We start from the raw sequence: 19,026 nt of genomic DNA on the forward strand, positions 1-19,026 counted from the left end.
CTGAGTTCTACTCAATCTATATAGCTCTACAGAGCTCACTCCAAATCATAGGAAAAGATGAAAACCTCCCACATTCACTTTATAAAAGTAGAATAATCGTAAATGCCCAAATCTGACAAATGATACAAAAGAAGAAAACTATGATTGATTAATCATCTGTCTTCTCCTCTCCTTTGTAGCATCTATGCAACCAGGATCCTTTTCTAAAAGTTCCATATCCTCATCTTAATATTCTAAGCAGAATGATGGCCCCAAAGACATCCAAGTCCTAATCTCCAGAACCTAAGACTACATTAGGTTACATGGCAAAGAAGAATTAAGATTGTAAATAGAATAAGGTTTCTAATCAGATAACCTTAAAATAGGGCGATTATCCTGGATTATCTAGGTGGGCCCAAAGTAATTACAGCATCCTTAAAAGTGAAAGAGGAAGGCAGAAGAGAGCCAGGGGGAGATATGATGACAGAAGAATGGTTAGAGATGCAACATAGCCAGCTTTACAGATGGAGAAAGGGGGTTCATGAGCTAAGAAATGTGGTGACCTCTCAATGACCAAAAAAAAAAAATAGCTTCCAAAAGAACACAGCCCAACCTTGATTTTTAGCTCAGTAAGACCCATGTTGAATTTCTAATCTACAGAACTATAATAAATTTGTGTTGTTTCACAACACTAAGTTTGTGGGAATTTGTAATAGCAACACTAGAAAACCAATGCAAGCATAAAATAAACACTCAGCATTCGTTTGCTGAATGATGAATAAAATTGCAAAAACCCTGGATCTATAGATAAATGGGTAAAAGATAGAAATTGATCGTTCACAAAACACAAATAGCCAATACACAGTTGAAAATATCATCAGCCCTGCTAATATTCAAGAGATGCAAATCAAAATCGAATTAGCAGACTACTGTGATCCTTTGAAATCCTACCCACCAAGTAATCCACGAGACTTGTACCTTCTTCTTTGGGATGATGTGGCAATCCCAGTTACCTCCAAACACCAAATTTGGGGGACAGACAAGGCAATTGAATCCATGCGAAAGTTTGGATGTTTGTACTAAATCTTTTTACAGCTGCATTTGCTTAAGGAGGAAATAAAAAACTTCTGGAATTGGGCCAAAAATTCCTGAGAATAACCAATAAAAGTCTTAGAGGTTATCTAAACCAATAAAAAACTAACTGAAATAGTTATGATTCAAGTATGTTGGAGTCTTTTACAAGCTGTTTTATAAGTTGATTTGCTGATATTTACATCCCCCCCCCACAGCCTGTAAAAAATAAAAAAAAATATTAGACTGTATTCTTTTTTTTACCATTATTCTTTACTAATTGCATATTTTACTTTAGAAGATGGTTTATACTTCTACATTCCTGAGTCCCTCTGTAACATTTTTTTGTTTTTACATAATTGATGCTTTGTTATGTAATACTAACAGAAACTTATCTGTACCTATACAGTATAAACCTTATTACAAGATGTTAAGAAACAAAGTAAAAAGGAATACAAACCACCACCCCACCCACCATCCCAAGTGAGTTTTATGGACTCACGTCTATTTGTGAAGCACGTTGGTCCTTAAAGCACCAAGCAGAATAATAATAAAATGATTACTGCATCATGGAAATTATGGTCATGTCCAAATCTTTAAGCAATTTTATGGAAACATGCAAGCTCCAAAAATGTTACCAGATTTTGTTTTTGTAAAAGCTAGGATAAATTTGCCCAGCAGAAAGCCTCCTTTTCATTATCACTGCAGACAGATATAGTGGTAGTTAAATAAAACTTTTATTACCTGCCTTTGGGGCCCAAACTTTCTATATGTCCTTCACTCACCATTTGCCCACTTTTCCTCTCCTGAGTTGCTAACACCCAGCAGGGATAGTAGCTGAGATGTGGGAAAACAAGAATTTCCTGATGATTACGGGTTCAATAATTTCTCATCTATTCATATTTGTTACTATGGTCTTATTTTGACATGAGGCAATATATACAAACTAAAAAGCACCAAGACAACTACCGAACTAGACAACAAGCATGTGTCTATACAACTACACTGTTATTTGAGTTATGTGAACTGTGGGGTTTAGCTCAACAACAAAGTGACGTGACTTACCTTGTTGATGAGAAATAGTTAAAGGAAAATAAAACAGCAGAGGTATTAAATTTCAGTTACTCAATTATGCTACAGTTAGAATATAACTAGTTTTAGTTTTGGTATTATTATTATGAATGTCTTTTGTATCATGTTAGAAATTAAGTCAAATTGTAAAATCATATAAGAAAGTCACAATAACTAAAACCAGTCAGTGTCAATCTAGCAGGTTCCATGCAAAAGGTTATATTTAAATAAGCTCGTTACAGTATTGGTATTTGGGAGACTCTCTCATAAAGTTCCCTTACACATTTTGCTAGAATGAGTAACCAAATAATATATTAACTAGCCAAAAATTATGTATGTTGTCAGAATAAACCAAGTAAAACTATTTTTAAATGTCACTACTGTAATCTAAATTGCTTTTGGTACACTCTTTTGGCAAGTTGTATATGATACACAACTCTTATCGAGATACTGATCCCCAGGCCTGCCCTCCATATAAAAGGAACAGACTCCTTAGAATCCTGTTTTTCAAATTGTAGGCTGAGATCTGTTAGTGGGTTATTAAGTCTATTTAGGCACCATCAGCAATGAGACAGAATAGAGAAACAAATATCAACATGCATTAAACCGTGGTAAGTAAAGGACCACTGTGAAACTTTGCTTCAGTTATCTGTATATATGCACACACATATGTCCTTAATGTAAAAAATTCCTTATTGAGAGATATCATCAAAAAATTCTGAAAAACACAGCCTATTGGAATAGTTGTCTCCAATCTTGGGGCCAGCACTTGGGACTGGAGGTGTCTGGGGCATGCACCCATGAAGGCTAATGGTGGTATCCTCAAACAGTGCACAGGGGTGTGGAGGGAGGAACTAATGGAGTAATGACAATGGTTTAAGAAATGAAAAAGTTTAAGAAACAAGTACTGACTCAAAGTAATAATTAAACATCCCTCCCCCAAATATAGCCCAAATCTCTGGGCTCACAGTCCCAACCTCCTTTTCCATCTCATCTCTCCTTTCCTCTATCCAATACTCCATGCACCTCAATGTAACCACCAGCCTTTACATTCTCTGCACCTGTCCCCTACTTGGCCTGGAACATTGACATTTGGCTGTGCACCTGCTGGCTGGGTGATTTGTGGTCTTCCTGTTAGACTAATACCACTGACTGGGTGCTATAGGTATTAAAAACAACAGCAACAACAAAACACTGCTCCTGCACCCACTTGTGGATGGGGCCATGTTTAGCTCACTGTAGCAACCTGGGGTCCTGCCTCACACTCCGTAGGCTATCCATAGATTATGTCAGTGTTTTGTTTGTTTGTTTTGTTTAAGATATTTTGGATTTGTTTGAATAATATTCATGTTACAAAGGTCCAACATGCTATCTGCACTGGTGCCACTGTGGCAGTCAGGAGAGTCACTTAATTGTTGGGTGAATGGAGTGACTACTGGTGGCCTCACATGGCCCAGCTTTTTTGGCCCCTTTTCTGGGGCTCAGTTTGACTCAAGGATACATGAGGCCATCTAGGACTCATTGTTTTTAACTTTAAGCTTTCAATGGGAAATTTTTAAATTTTTCAACTCATAGCTAATCTTATAAATAACGATGTTTGAAAAGAGAAGCTGCATTATATGGCTCTCTAACCACAAGTTTGTCAATAATAGGCCTTGAAGGTACATAAAAAAGAGACATTCTGATAGAACCAAATTGAACTCGACTGGACTCTACTAGGAGCAAGTGATATTAAAATAGACCTGTTGGGCTGGGCTACAAAGATAAGGTATCTAGAACAAGCATAACAAGCATTTTGTAACTTGGGAGTTATAAAAATCAAAATTTATCTGATTGGTTGAAGCCAACAGTCTTGAGTTCCTGATGTAGGGGAGAAATCTAACTATGAAAGAGGGGTCATACAAGGGATAAAGAACTCAGACAGGATCACAGTGAGGTCCTGGACCCCTGGTTCTGAACCACCATCCTTCAGTCATATCTACGTCCTCAGCCACCTGAGATAATCACCCTGGTGCTCCAGGTGAAAACTGTACCCTCAGGAAGAAATAAAAATAAAAACGGAGCTAGTGAATAAGCAAACATAAGTCCGCAGTATTGAAATGTTTATAATCAGTTTTAGTATTTTATGTACAGATCAGTAATGTACTAACTTTAATACTATGTGGTTTTGACTGACTTTTTAAGGTATAAAAGCATTTAAAATGATTTCATATATTAAATTTGGGACCTTTAAATGTTTAGAAGTATTTAAATAATATTTAAATGCTTAAAAAATTGTAAGTGGTTAAACCTGAAAGTTTTCATTTATTAGTTGTGAAAGCAGTTTGTTCATATTTAGAAAAATGTTAGCTGCTTATTATTTTAATAGTTCAATTGATATATTAGATTAGCAGATGGATCACCAGGTAACACACAAAGGGTTACAGGTTCTTTCCTCTACGCTAAATCCTTGGGACATAAAGAACCTCAGAGGCTGTGAGGAAGTGATGTGCCTTTTCCTCATTCCTGGCCAGTGGGCAGTGGCCTGATGGTAGAATGGGGGGTGGCTCAAGCCACCACAGCCATCTTGCTACCTGGATGGCAGTGGCTGAGGACAGTTGAGGGAAAGAATGAAGGAGACCTGGAGCTGCTGTCTTGCTATGTCAGAAGCCCCTTCCAGTGGGGATTTTATTTACCTGAAACTTTATGGCCTGACTCACTTCCTTCATTGGCTCTCTCTGGTGGCTGCACATTAAATCTCCTACTAAGGCTCCCTGGGCCCCACTTCAGAGATTCTGATTGAATTAGTCCAAGATGCAGCCTGGCAAGAAACTGTTGAAAACTCTCTGACACTAATGAGCAACCAGGGCTGAAAACCACTGCTTTAACTGCAAGCTATCTCTTCTTTTCCCTTTGGAAGTTTATGTTTCTATCTCAGACTGTGGGTACCTACTTCTGCTCCTTCCCTCTCTTACTACATAGACTGTGGGCTCCCAGATAGCCTTCTAAACAATGCATGTGGCACTTCCTAACTCCGGGTACTCCAAGTGCCCACTGTTGACAGAAATAGCAGTTACCTTACTTGGAAATTACGTTCTATAGTTAATACTTATGACACCAAATGAGTCAAAATCACCCTTGACAAACCCATAGAAAGGCTCCGCTCTGGAGCCTGATATCCTGTCTCCCCCTCACCATCCAATTTTCTCCTGGGCTGGAACAGAAAGCTGCTTCCTTCACCACCAGTCATCAGAAGAAGTAGGTGGTTTATGTTTAGGTACCACCTTGCATAAGAAATACACATTTAAACACATGCCTCACCCTCATCACAGCAGGATGTTCATGCCATGAACAGCCCACAGGAACTAGAGGGACTGACCCTACAGAAGACACACATCTCCAATCTCACACCCACTCCCAAGCATATGGTCCTCACATCCACTAGTGGGTGGAATCATCCACACCATTTAGACTTTTTGTCAAGGATGTAGAGCTGAATTCATATGATGTGCTGTATGAAGCATTGTCCCTTCATAAGGCAATTTTATCATAACGCAATTCTATCCAGCTCAAGCAGGTCTTCCCTTTCTTCTACCTGCTTCACAAGCAGCTGGCCCATCCCTTCACCCTCCCCGACCTCCCTCCCCTCCCAAAGGGTGATATTCCCTAGGGCTCTCCTTGGCGCAGATCTGATTTCCCCTTAAAAACTGGATCTCTGGAGGCAGGGCATTGCCTCCCACACGCTTGCAGCATGCAACCAGGGCCTGGCACCCCCAGGGGGGCCTGGTACACACGGGGTAGGGTCTGTGGCTCCAACTGGGGCGTGAACCCAGGACCTTCTGCGTGTAAAGCAGACATACTAACCACTACACTATGGAGCCACCCTAAATTAACTCTTGCTCTAAGGGCTCTCAGCCCTCCTTAGGGCTCCTGAATTAATATAAAAAATAGTGAGACCACCCTCCCCAGTAAGGGTAGATGTGGCCCAAGAGATTTCCCACTTTTGCTCTAGGAAACTTGGAATGGAAAGACTTCATCCAAGCCTTGGGGGCTGGGCTTGCAGGGCACAAAGGAACATAGTAAAAATGCTTGATATGTTGTCTTGCATGAATGCTTGATAAGAATTGAACTTCCATCTGCCTCCATAGGACACTCCGCCCCAACTCTTCGGATATATTCTAAGGTTTAGTCTTCACCTGCTCATCTTGGATCCCAGGTCAGGCCTTCTGCCATACCAAGCCACACCAAGCTCAGCAGTGCTCACAGGCCTTTAATCTATAACTGCCTGGCCACACTCCATCACTGCCCCAGGATGGTGGGAAGGGATAAAGATGTATGGTCAGGTAGGCTGTGCCAGCTCTGAGTCCAAGAGGGAAGGGCTAGGTCAGGCTGGGGCCTGGGCAGGGGGCTCCTGGCCCCAGGTGATGAGGGAGTTGCTGGCCTGGGCAAGCTCGGCAATGGACACCCGGCCTCGCTGTCGGATGAAGTTAGCCACAGCAGCTAGTTCCTCCGGGGTTATGTAGATGAACTTGCCCCGGTCGTCAATCACACCTGTGGGGACATGCAGGTTGTGGGGCTTAGCCTTCTGGGTTCTCCCCATCTGGCCTGAAAATGCCCTCCCACTCACCCCTTGTCAACTGGCTCTAAGCCCCAAGGCCTGCCCGCCTGTCTAGCCTTTCCTGGCTGCATCTAATCTTGGCTAGGTGAGCCATGTCCTCCTTGTAACTGCGTCCCCCTGTTCAGTATCCCTCATTGCATACCACTTCCCCCACTCTTGGTTATCATTCTGCCTCTGCAACAAGCCCCTGCAACCTCCTGCAACTAGACACTTGCCAAGGCCAAGGCCTGTACTGATTGATTCTCATCCTCTCACCTGTCAGAGTCCCCTCAGCCAGCAGGTCTTGGATACGGTTTATAGTGTCCTGTAAAGAGAACAATTCTCAGAACAGAGATGGGCACTGCTATCCCCAGAAAAAGCAACTGCAACCTCCCCCCGACCACAGCCAAACCTTCTCCCCTTCTCATGGCTGCCCCTCCCCCACCAATGTGGCTCTGTGTTTCTCCTCTGGAGGAGCCAAGGGGAGAAGGGGCTCTGGTCCTGGGCCTTGCAAGACCCCCAAGATAGGCACTTTTCCAACCAGGAGAGGAGTGGTGGTGACTTCTGGCCATGAAGGCTGGTGCGGCCTGTTTGCAAGAGTTGTCAAGGTAACTGAATTTGGGCTGCTTTGGTTACACAGGCTGCTGGAGTGATAGGATTTGGACTTTCTTCTTTTCCTTCCTGGCTGTTCTTCTACCTAGCAGAAAGGCAGGATTCCTGGAATGCCAAGAGGTTCACACTCTCTACTCCCTCCTGGTTGGGAGCAGGGCAGAGGGGGCATCTAGAGTCTCCATCTTTAGGGCAGGCCCCCCTCTGACAGCCACACAGATCCTGTAGCCATACTCCACACAGAGGGCCATCTTTCAGGGCTTACCTGAGTACGTAGGCCCACCTGGGAAGCCAGGTCTTCCAAGAGTACAACCTTGGACTGCTATAGAGAGAGGGAGGAATGGAAGAGAGGGTGAGTGGGCAAATCTCTCTCAGCACTGGAGCCCTCTAAAGTTTGTATTGTGATCTGATCTGTTCTGGGAGGCTGGATAAACACTGTGCAGATTCCACTGTGAAAAAGCCTTGATTCCCTCACGCACAAATTCTCCCAACTACCCATGTACAGGGACACACAAACTCATAAATTCTCTCATTCCCTTGCTTGTCAGAAGGTATCTGCCTCAAACTACTACCAGCCCTGTCCTGGACTGGGGAACACCCTGAGACAGACACACACATGGAGAGCCAAGCACAGCTCCCACCTTCTCCTCTGCATCCAGCTGTATATTTTTAACATCATGAACAGGTTGGAAGGGGAAGCACTATAGAAATGAAAGGAGAGTGTGACAGTCACCAAAAGCTATTTTAAAAAACTGTCACCAGTACTTGTGTTTGCTAAGGATCTGCTAGGACAGGGCACTGATATGTTGTGGGGGAGGCACTAGTGAACAAGACATAGCTTCTGCCCTGGAGCTCACAGCCCGGCCAAGGAGACAGGCAAGAATGTGGACAAGGAGAGAACAGATAAAAGGCCCCAATAAGCTGGGGTCTTGGTAGAGGCAGTGCAGTTCAGTCTCACATCGCCTTTGCCCACTGCCCCCTGGCCTGGAGATCCCCACAACCCTGAAACCCCACAATTCTTTCACAATCTCTTTACATCATCTGACGCACTGGGCCCACCCTTAAAATAACTGTCACTAACACCCTCAATGTTTTGCATGCCCAGCTGTTATTTGTGTGTTCCCCTCACACCATCAGTAGAAACTTTAGGGAGCTAGAGCTAAGGGTCCACTGCTGGCAAGTGCATTTGCCTCCCCCCCAAAATAGACAGCATATGACTTAAGAGAAGGCAGTCTTTTATGTTTCCATTGATTCTTTCATAGCAAATGAGCTTGGGGTAGAGTGGCATGGTGACACCTCCCCAGCTGGAGATGGCATGTGACGATTTAAAATCCCAAATCGAATGTGCAAGCAGCAAGGCAAATGAGCAGCAGCTGGGTCAGGGGATGGATGGGTAAGGTGACCTGGCCAGCTGGCTTATACCTACAAATCAGGGGGCGGGCACTGGCCTCTGTGATAGCTCAGAGTGGAAACTTAAAGTCATCCTAGATTGTCTGTGAAGACCTGGTCTGAGAGGTTGGGTTCAAAAGTGTGCTTGGAAAAACAAGCCAACCAACCCAGCCGTGGTTGGAAAGAATAGTGGACCAACAAGAGCAAGCCAGACCTACACCTCACATAAACTATGCTGGACATGCAAATGTGCCACTGGTTCTGAAAGCCTAAGATGAAAGGGCCTACCCCCTTGGAGCCAGGAAAGCAGGTAAGATGAATTTCAGAAGTCTTTCTTTCCCCTGTAGACAGCAGCTCTGAGATAATCAGCCACACAGGCTGAAAAGACCTGTAAGATCCAGAAGAGTTTGGAGAAACCCCAGACAATGGCCCCTTCGGAGCCACTGAAAGAGAGGGCTGGAATAGCCCTGCAGAGGAGAGGGGGAGCCAAAGCTGATGGCAGAGGGCTTCCTGGAGGAGGGGCACAAGACCATGCTGCTGCCCACCTGGTAGATGGGGACAGAAAGTTCCAAATAGCAGCAAGGAAGTATGAGAGATTTCCAGCTCGGGCTGCAGCCCTCACTCACATGTGCCAGGGTAGAGAACGAGCTCCACTGGAGGGGAATAGGCACAGCCTGAGGGACCTTTCTTCCTCTCTGGAACCCCTGGCCCCCAGGCTGAGCCCAGCTCCTCGCTGCTGAGAGGCATCAAAACTCTGCTCTCTTTTGGGGGGTGGGGGGGATTATGCAAGCCCTGGCTCCTTGGCACCCCCTAGTACCACCCCCACCCCCACCCCCGCTCCCTCTGCACTCCTTCCCTCAGCCGCCTCTGCACCTCTGAGCTGCACTTGAAAACCTCTCGCATCCTTCGTGGGAGAGGACAAGTTGCTTAGCAGCAAAGCAGAGCAGGACAGGCTTGTGCTTATGCAACTCAGAGCAGCATCCAGGCGGCCTGCAGACAGAAGGGGACGCACCTGCCACCCCGCCCCAGATTCCATAGGAAACAGCATCCTGTTCCCTACAAAAGACCCAAGTTCCAGGTCAGAAACACATGGCTGAGGATGCTTATTTTAAATCAGTGGAGCCTCAGTGTGACAGAACTGACAGAAAACACATGTGAAGAAACTTGAAAACACAGTGACTCATTGAGCGTGGGGTCTGAAGAACAGAGAAACTGTCAAACCCTGAGCGTGAGGAAGCGATCAAAGGCTCCCGCCTCCTACAAAGACCCAGGTCCTTTTCCACCTTTGGGGTAGAGGAGAAGGAACTCTCCTCGCCAGGACCCTAGCAGCTCAGCCCTTCTCGATCCCCCCACCCACTCCTGCATGAGTCTGGGTGACATGCCAAAAGCCCCTGCTCAGGTCTGCTTCCTCCAGGCCTTGAGGAGATTCACATGACATGCACACGTGAGACAGGGAGCTGACACAAGGCTCTGTTCTGTGACTTCTTACCTTAATGTAGTTGATGAACTCTGTCAGGAAGCTGTGGGACTGGAAGAGCAGAGAAACCAGGGTGAGCGTCTCCCTTGAAGGGGCTGCAGAGGTCTGTATCTAACCGCCTCCCCAGCTGAATGCCATCTGCCTATGTGCCTGCCCAACCACCTGCATGTGCCACCCACCCGTCTGTGTGAGCAGCACAGCCTCCCATGGTGAGGGTTTTGGAGGCACCACCTCTCCTGAGGGTAAGGCCTCTGGCCGCTAGAGCCTGCTGGCTCTCATGCCCACCCACCTCTTACTGCCTGACTGGGGAAGATAGGTGAGATGCAGCTGTTTGTCTGGGATTGGTGGCCCTGCCTTGGTGGGTGCAGGAAGGGTTTCCTGGGGTGGTGGGCCCACCTGTTCCTCAGTCATGGTCTCGCCCACACCCTCCTCCTCCACCACAAAGGCCGCTTTCAGTTTTAGGTACTCCTCATGCTCCCGCTGGGCCTGCTCCTCCCGGGCCTTCCTCTCCTCCTCCTCCTGTGGACACAGAGGAGACAAGAGTCAGGTATTTGGGGGCGATGTACCCACCTCATACCTGTTTCTGGTCCCTGCTGCCTCAGCAGGGCACCAGAGCACACAGCCCAGCCCTTTCCTGGGAACAGAGCTCCTTCGAAACCCTGATCCCTCTGGCCCCCATGCTGACCAACAGGCAGATGCTCCTCTTCTCATCAGTTCCGACACCTCCCAGATAAATGCTGCTCAACTCTCTTCTCGTTGACACCTTGTCGTGAGCCCACCCCACAATATCTTCCAGTCACCTCCTCCTTCTCCTTCTTTTGGCATGTCCAAACTTTGTCAACAAACATCCAAGCTCCGTTTCCTCACCATCCATCCACCCCTCCGGCCCACTCCAAACTGCCTTCTGCATACCCAGCTCCTCCAAAACAACTCCTGCTTCGGTCTCACCCATGCCCTCCGTCCCACCAATCCAAGGGACGACAACCACCAGGCCCCACATCCCTGCCCTCTCAGTGGTACTAGGCAGAGCCAACCAACTTCTCTTCCCTCCCTTTGGTTAAAGATGCCACTTTCTCCTAGACTCTCTTGCTCCTTGGCTCATTATTTCTGCCTCCTCCATCACTCAGCCTGTCCTCCACCCTATCTCTGGCTACCTCGCCATGCTCACAGCATCAACAAAGATCTTCTTGCCAGTGACTGCCACAGTTGTATCCCAGCCCAAATCTATCCCCCCAAACACATGACTGTCCATGTGACATACCCACTGAGCCATCTCACAGGCACCTCAAACTGAATACATCCCAGAAAGACCTTGTGACCTAATCCCCATATGTCTTGTGCTCCTACTAGGTCTCTAGCTCAGTGAGTCACAAAGCCATCTGGCCAGGTGCCCAGGTCAGAAATGAGGTCCAAACTACCACTTTTTCGACTTCCAGAAAGCTTCTCAGTTCATCCAAGTGGCTCCATCACCACTATCACCTAGTGCACTCTCCCCAACCCAACCCATTCCCCAGAACTCTCAGGTATATCTCTTTAAAACATGTAAAACATGAAGCTCGAGTTGGGACAGAAAATATACAGGATGAGCCTGGAACCTCCTGCTCTGCCAAAATAAAAGGTGCTCAAAATACAAAACAATGAGGGCATGTCAAAGTACCCAGGAGCCAACTGAAAGAGCTCCCAATGGCCAAAGTTGGAACAATCTGAGTGACGAAATAAGTAAAATAGTATTGGATTATAACACAAGTACAATATAACCATGTGGTAAATATAAACAACTAAACATATGCATAGAGAAGATAAATTTCCTGTACGAAAGAATTCCAAATACTTTATGCAGATGCTCTCCTCTCAAGGAGGTGGAGTATAAGTCCCCACCCCTTAAGTGCGGGCCGTGCACAGTGACTTGTTTCTGAACAACTATGGGAAGGGGCAGATAATATTACAGTGGAGAAATTTGACAAACGCCTTAACCAGGTGATCTAGGCTAACGTTGCCAGTGATGTCAAATTGACATGATCATTGATATGTTGTGTTGAAGATGGCACTTCACCTGTGATCTTCCCTGCAGAAATCTAAAACCCAAGTTTAACTGTGAGAAAAGCATCAGCCAAACACAAACTGAGGACATTCTACAAAATACTTGCCAGTACTACCAAAATTATCAAGATCATCAAAGACAAAAAAATGTCTGAGAAACTGTCACAACCCAGAGAAGCCTAAGGAGACATAACAACTAAGAGTAATGGGATATCCTAGATGGGATCCTGGGTGGAAAAAGGGATATTAGGGGAAAACTAATCAAATCTGAATAATGTGTAGGGTTTAGTTAATAATAATGCATCAATATTGGTTATTAGAAATATGCCACAATAAGATTAGATGTCAATAACAGAGGAAACAGTGCAGAGAAGGAGCCCTAGGACACTGAAGATGCATTAGACAGAATTAATATTCGTAAAGGTGAAAAACCCTCCCTGCTAATGCCTCCCCTCTGCTGTGTTCTGGCTTGTTTGCTACAGCACTCACAGCCAGGCTTTAATTCTATCCAGTGCCTCGGGATAACGGAGCCAGTAAAGCCCAACGGCACCAAGCTATGGGGTCTTCCCAGCTGGCGCAGCCCTGACTCTTGTCCTACATCACATCCTATTTTTGTGATATTCTTCTTCTTGGGCACCAGGTTCTCAGAAGGAAGCATCAGGCAAACAAATGCTCAATAACCACCTTTACTGCAGTGGCCCCCATTCCAAGCATCTCCTCTATGCCAGGCCCCTAAAAGGACCTGGCTCAGGCAGGATCCACCATCTATTACAAAGACCTTTAACAGCCTCAAGCCCCTCAGGATCCAGACCCTGCCCCTTATCTCTTTGACCCCTTTCTTGCTTACCCTCTAGCTACTCTGACCATCTCAATGTTCTTCAGGTGCTCCAGGTACGTTTGATACATGGTAAGCAGAAAAATTCCCATCTCAGGCTCCGCTTTTCGATACCAGCTTTACACAGACTGTCTAGAGACCAGGGACCAAATAAACCAGGACTTGCCCCTGTGCATGGTCCATGGCCCACCTTCTGGGTTGCAGGAACTGGGGAGCTGCATGAGTCAAGGCTGCCTGGTCAGGTATCAGAAGTTACGATCAGTGGTCTGTCTCACCTTCTGTTTTTCCTCTAGGCGAAGCCGCTCCTCCTCCTTCTTCCATTCTGCCTCACGTTGGGACTCAAGGCGTTTCCGCTCCTCACGCTCAGCTTCCTCTGCCTGGAAAAGAAAGGCACGTCCCCAACCCCAGCTAGAGCTTGCCCACCTCCCAAATAGGCCAGGGCAGGCAACATCTGGGCCAGGCCGCAGACCTAGGCTATAGTAGAAAAAGCCAGGCAAGCAGCAAGCACCAGCCCAGCATGCAAAGAGCCTTGAGGGGCAGGTCTGCCATAGGGGACAGGGATGGCAGGGCCCTTTCTCATTTTCCGGAACTGCACCCCACCCCTCCCGCTTGCCTCGCGCTGGGCTTTTCGTGCTTGTTTCTCCTCCAGCTTCCGTAGTTTCTTGGCTCCAATTTTCCCTGATAGGTGACTTTCCACTGGCTTCTCGATGTCTTCTTCCTCCTGGGCTGCATATGGTCAGACAAAGACACTTCAGGTCCCGGCCAGAGAGGACCGATATGATGGATCCACCACACCCTTTGTCTCTGTCCTCATGGGGGGGATTCCCTTGCACCCACCTGCAAATGTCACTACCCAGCTCTGCCCTCTAGAGGTATCTGCCATGAATGCAGAAATTCATACTCTAAGGCTGTGTGTGCTGTGTGTGTTGTGGTATATTCAGGATTGGGGTGAGAGAGCCATGGGGCAAGGGATCAGATGATAACTTTAGATGTTGCACAGCCATAAAGGGAGGTACCAGATTCTAATATCTGAGTGTCTGCAAGTCACAGGCAAGACTGTTTGGGCTTGCAGAGTTCTTTGCCTTCTGTCTCTGAACCAAAGCTCCAGGGAAGGATGGCACCATGGGGAAATTTATGCCCACCTCAAATCTCAAATCATTCTCTCTATGGTCAGGAACTGCTGAGGGTTTTGGGCTCAACCCTTGGCTTGGGTTATCCCTATGAGCCACCAGACCCAGTGTAAAAAGATAGCACAAACCTCATGACTACCCAGGGCCAACGACCCTGAAAGTTAAAGACCCACTGATTCCTAAGCAGCAGGGATGCCTGATCCCACATCTGAAACAGGAGGGAAGATGCAACAGAGAGCCTTGTTTTTGAGCCAAAGGGGCTAATTTCCAAGGATACAAGGGCAAAAGTCCCAAATGCCTCCTCCTCCAGCTCAAGCCAGCTATGAAGCACTGGAGAGGAGACATTCTTTCCCACAATTCTAAGAGCTCTGTTGGTCTCCCAGTATCAAGAATATGGAGGCCACTGTTAAAAGAACATCCTTATTTTTGAACTCTTCTTCTTGGGATACAGATGACCCCACTATAGTAATTGTAGAAGCTCTTGGCCAGGCACTCTGACCCTAGGGCGAGGCCCTTAAGGAATAAGTGTGCCCATACCAGGAAAGGGGCTGAGATAAAAAGAGTGGACTGAGGAACTCCCTGGGTCAATCTAAAGACCCTTGCCCTCCTGCTTGGAACTGAGAGCCAAGATGAAGGAAGAGAGGGTTGGCCCAGTGGAAGAGGGGTCAAGATACAGAACTTCTGGCCCCTAGGATTGAAGCCTGGGTCTCAAGTCTCCCCACACCCCATCCTTTGGTTCTCAGACATCCCTCCTGCACTGTCTTCACAGCCCATTCTTACACCCATCTTTGGCCTTCCTCTCACCGCCTAACCCGGTTCCTTTTCCCTCCAGGCTAGGGCTCCTCTCACCTTGGATGACTGCCTCTGCCTCATTCCCATCTGTCTCCGACCAGGCCACCTGCTGGGCTCGACGCTGGGCCTGCAGGCGGCTGCCCAGGTCTCTGCGGCGCCGAGGCCTACCCCCAGGTCTTGGGTCCTCAGACTCCAGGAATCGAGGCTGGGCCACTTGGCCTGCTAATACTGGCCCTTCTTCATTGTGCGGTGGCTCTTGATCAGCTGTAGGAAAAACAGAAACCATGATGCCGTCCAGCAGCCCAACCCACCTGATAGCAGGAGAGTAGCATACTGGAAGTCTCATTCTCCTCCACTCAACTTCATCCGGGCTTCTGCTGCCCACAGTACAAAGCCTCAATTTCTCAGACCATCGAGGCCTTTACAACCCAGACCCACACCTTAGTCCTATGCAACAAGATCACCCTCAAGGCCCTACTTTTCCAGCTGGCCAGTCAGGAGATTACCACTCTGCACGAGAGAGATGAAGCTCAACCTCCTCCAGGAAGCCCACTCTGACTTCTCCAGTCCTCATGTGAATGCCCACTGCAGGACTGCATTTATTTCTTGCCTAACACCACCTGCCATGGTTTTATCTTGGCATCCCAACCAGAGAGCACACCTGAGGGGCTGAGTCTCTCCTCCCAGGAAGATTTGTTGGCTTTCTGACTTACCTCAGCGTCTCTCCCCTGTCCTTAGAGTATGCAGGTGCTCTGAAGCAGCTTGTGGGCCCAGAGAGGGGACAGACATACACAAACCCATATGCTGACAAGAAATGAGGGAGTGTGGGAGGATGACTGACAGGTAATATCTGTTCTGTGCCCTGACTGATGACATGGCCTTCTGGTGGGGGTGCACAATAGGGAGAAGGGTGCATGGGTGCTCTCCTTGAGTGGAAAGGAGAGAGCTTCAGGAAATTCCCTGGAGCTGTCTCATGCTCTCTCCAGCTCGTGGGTAGGCAGAAAACACTGAGGCCAGCCTGGGAGAGATGGGAAACGCCCGCAGCCTCTCCAATGGGCGCAAAGGGGAATTGCCTCAATGAGGGATGGCAGTGTGTGTCCGCCAGGGCCTAGACCATCTGGGTCTGGCGGTCTGGAGTGCTAGGGTGCGAACATAGGGATGAAGCGAGGCTGTCTTGTGGGGCCAGGAGAAAGGTGTAAGGACACTGCCATCCAGTCCACAGGTTCTCTCACTGCGGCTCCCCGGCGGTACCCTGTCGCGCACCGGTGAGCAGCCCCACGCACGGTGAGCGCTGCTGGAAGACTAGATCCGCGTCAGCCCAGCTAGGCGTGACGGCGCATGCGCAAGAGCAGCGGTGCGACAGCCTACTAAGGCTCAGGAGGCCAGAGAACGCAGCCCCACGGGCCATGGCGCGGCGGCATCTCCTACCTGCTGCCTCCCGGCCCCGTCTGCGAGTCAGGAAGAAGATAAGGCCGACAAGCAGAGCCGCCGCCACCAGATACACCACGGGAGCCACCATGACGACGGCTTCCAAGCGGGACCGGCGCGTCAACGCCGAGGCCCGTGATCTCCCAAGTCCCGCCCAACGCCCATGTGACCCCTCCCGTTTCCCATTCTAGACTCCGCCCCCCACTCGGGGCCCCGCCCAGGCTGCAAACCTCACGTATATTTTTTTATTTTAAAATGAATTTAGAGACGTAAAAACATAATATTAAGCGGAAATTATTGTGAAAGATTATGCGCAATGTGGCAACATTTCCGTATTTTAAAATTACTAAACAATACCACATAGAAATATACTATGTGGAAAAAGTACAAAAAGATGCTTGGGAATGATACACACAAACTTCATAGCCGTTACCTTTAGCGAGGGAAGAGGATGGATGAGAATAAGAGCAGAACTTTGCCCGTATCTGTGACATTTGATTTCGTTGAAAGGGTGAGGGGGAGAGACTAACTTTTCTATTTAAGTTGTGATACAGTTTTGTACTCAGACCTGCAATTTTATATTTTGAAATAAAATTAGCTTTACTAGGTTATGCAAAGTTAGCGATCCAGTTTTCCATAATGAGCTCTTGGAAATTAAATACGAACAAGGAATTAAAATTCCTCTTTAATTCTTAAGACTCTATTTTAAAAACTGGAGACAGGATGTAAACTCGAGATGTTTAAAGAAGCAAATAACTACTGGGAATTTACTATTACAATAGTATGAAGCTTTGTGTGTTGGATAACATAAAGATCCAGGACCAATGGTTGGTGTGTGGGAGAAGATTCAAAAAAATATGACATGTTAACACCTTAATGTCTGTTACATGGAAATTATTGCAAATGATTATGTTTATATATAGAGCAACAACATTTATGTATGTTTTAAAAGCACTAAATACCACATTGGAATTGTGGGAACTTGAACATCTATTTTATTATTTTCTGTAAGTTTGAAATATTTCATAATTTACATTTTTAAATTTATAAACAAGTAAAAGGGCAGGATGAGATTAAAAACAGCAAATGTTAATAACTGTTAAAGTTGGGTGATGGGTACATAGGTGTTCATTCTACTACTCTTTTGTAAGTTTGACATTTTTGTATAGGTTTGAAATTTTAAAAATAAAGTTTTATTAAAAAGTAAAAATTAAGACTTCATACATTTTTGTGTGTGATTTGCACAAAAAGTTGTCTGGAAAAGCAAAACAAACTGTCATTAGAGATAACTCTTCCTTGTTGCCTCAAACAGATTATATCATTTTTATTATTTTCATTTGCAGTTTTCGGGTTCTGAGTCCTGAGCTCTATACATGTCTCTTAAGGTTTACAGGCAGGCTGAAGCAGGTAGAAGATGGCAGGAAGAGCAACAGTGAGACAGCTGCTGCTCTGGTCCAGGAACAAAATAGGTCTGCATTTGTGACAGTAGCAGTGTGAATGGAAAGGGGGAGACCAGTTTCAGAGGCAGAATTTCAAGAACTAGTCTACAGGTAGAAATGATAGGACCTGACAAGCTCCTCTGAGGACAAGAATCATCATCCTTTGCTTAACTGGGTCCCCCCACAATTGAGAGTGCAATTTCAAAGAGACTCCAGTCATATTCTTGCTCAAGGGGTTCAAAATTCACGATTTTAATTCTAGCATAGTCTATTTAATGAATGAATGATGCAATCTCTTTCCTTTCTGTTCAGACAACTGAGAACTTGACACTCTCTTTACAGGTTGACTTATCGGTTAAGCAAACCAATCAATACATGTTTTTGTTTTGTTGCTGCCTAAGAGGATTGTTGTCACTTGCAACTAAAGGTTCTGACTAAAGATCACACAAACTTTTGCATGTAACTGTGGGTATTCACATATCTCCTCCCTCCCCACAAGCTCTTGGGCTCCAAGGCCTTAAGATTTAAGAGTGAGGTCTACCTAAAGTGAATATCTATTCACAATACTACCTGCTTAAAACCCTTTGTGAGGTCCCACAGCTTGCTGTTTAACTAACTAGCCTCCCCAACCTAGGTGCTTCTCTCAGCACCCAGGGCTCCTGCGGTCATTGCACTAACCATAGCATATGGTGTTTGTCTGTGGTACACCAGGTGCCTGTATCCAGTCCCTGGCAAGCTCCTCCTAGGCTAAGGATGTAGGTGAAACTTTCAACAGCCAGATCAGCTTTGATGAAAGAAATCCCCTCTGCCCTTCCACATCCTTGGGGATTCCTATAACTTCATGAAGGAAGACAGATGATATAGAGGGAAGGCTACCACTCCCTGAATATAACCAACTCCTTCCCAAATCAATTCCCAAAAGCCTCACAAATCTCATTGTGGAAAGGGTACTGACCCACAAACTTCAGGACCTGCCCAAGGACACAGTGATGACTTTTGGCCTGTGCAAAACTCCCGCTGTGGTCATTAAGCAAAGTTTTTAGAGAGCACGAAATTTTTTAAATTCCCTAGGGTAAATTCTGGGGTCTAAAAAAAATTCGAGATCGGAGGTCATTAACATTAGGCAAAATAACTCATTTAAGCACTGACAGACCTCCAGAGTACTGATACTCCTTTGACAGAGGTCTTAC

The 19,026-nt window shown here is 46.5% G+C and overlaps 1 protein-coding gene across 1 annotated transcript; it reads right to left on the reverse strand.

The window, feature by feature from the left end:
• Nucleotides 1–6,350: 6,350 nt before the first annotated feature.
• On the reverse strand, nt 6,351–16,556 carry DDRGK1 (DDRGK domain containing 1). The gene is made up of 9 exons (XM_016141320.2): nt 16,398–16,556; nt 15,027–15,233; nt 13,661–13,773; nt 13,323–13,424; nt 10,569–10,691; nt 10,185–10,223; nt 7,572–7,628; nt 6,974–7,022; nt 6,351–6,651 (listed from the first exon to the last, which is right to left on the reverse strand). Exons 1-9 carry the CDS (start codon nt 16,486–16,488, stop codon nt 6,485–6,487), a joined length of 948 nt encoding a protein of 315 aa, XP_015996806.2. The 5' UTR covers nt 16,489–16,556; the 3' UTR covers nt 6,351–6,484.
• Nucleotides 16,557–19,026: the final 2,470 nt, after the last annotated feature.

This window comes from Rousettus aegyptiacus, unplaced genomic scaffold, assembly GCF_014176215.1.
Source record: "Rousettus aegyptiacus isolate mRouAeg1 unplaced genomic scaffold, mRouAeg1.p scaffold_m13_p_12, whole genome shotgun sequence".
Taxonomy (NCBI): Eukaryota; Metazoa; Chordata; class Mammalia; order Chiroptera; family Pteropodidae; genus Rousettus; species Rousettus aegyptiacus.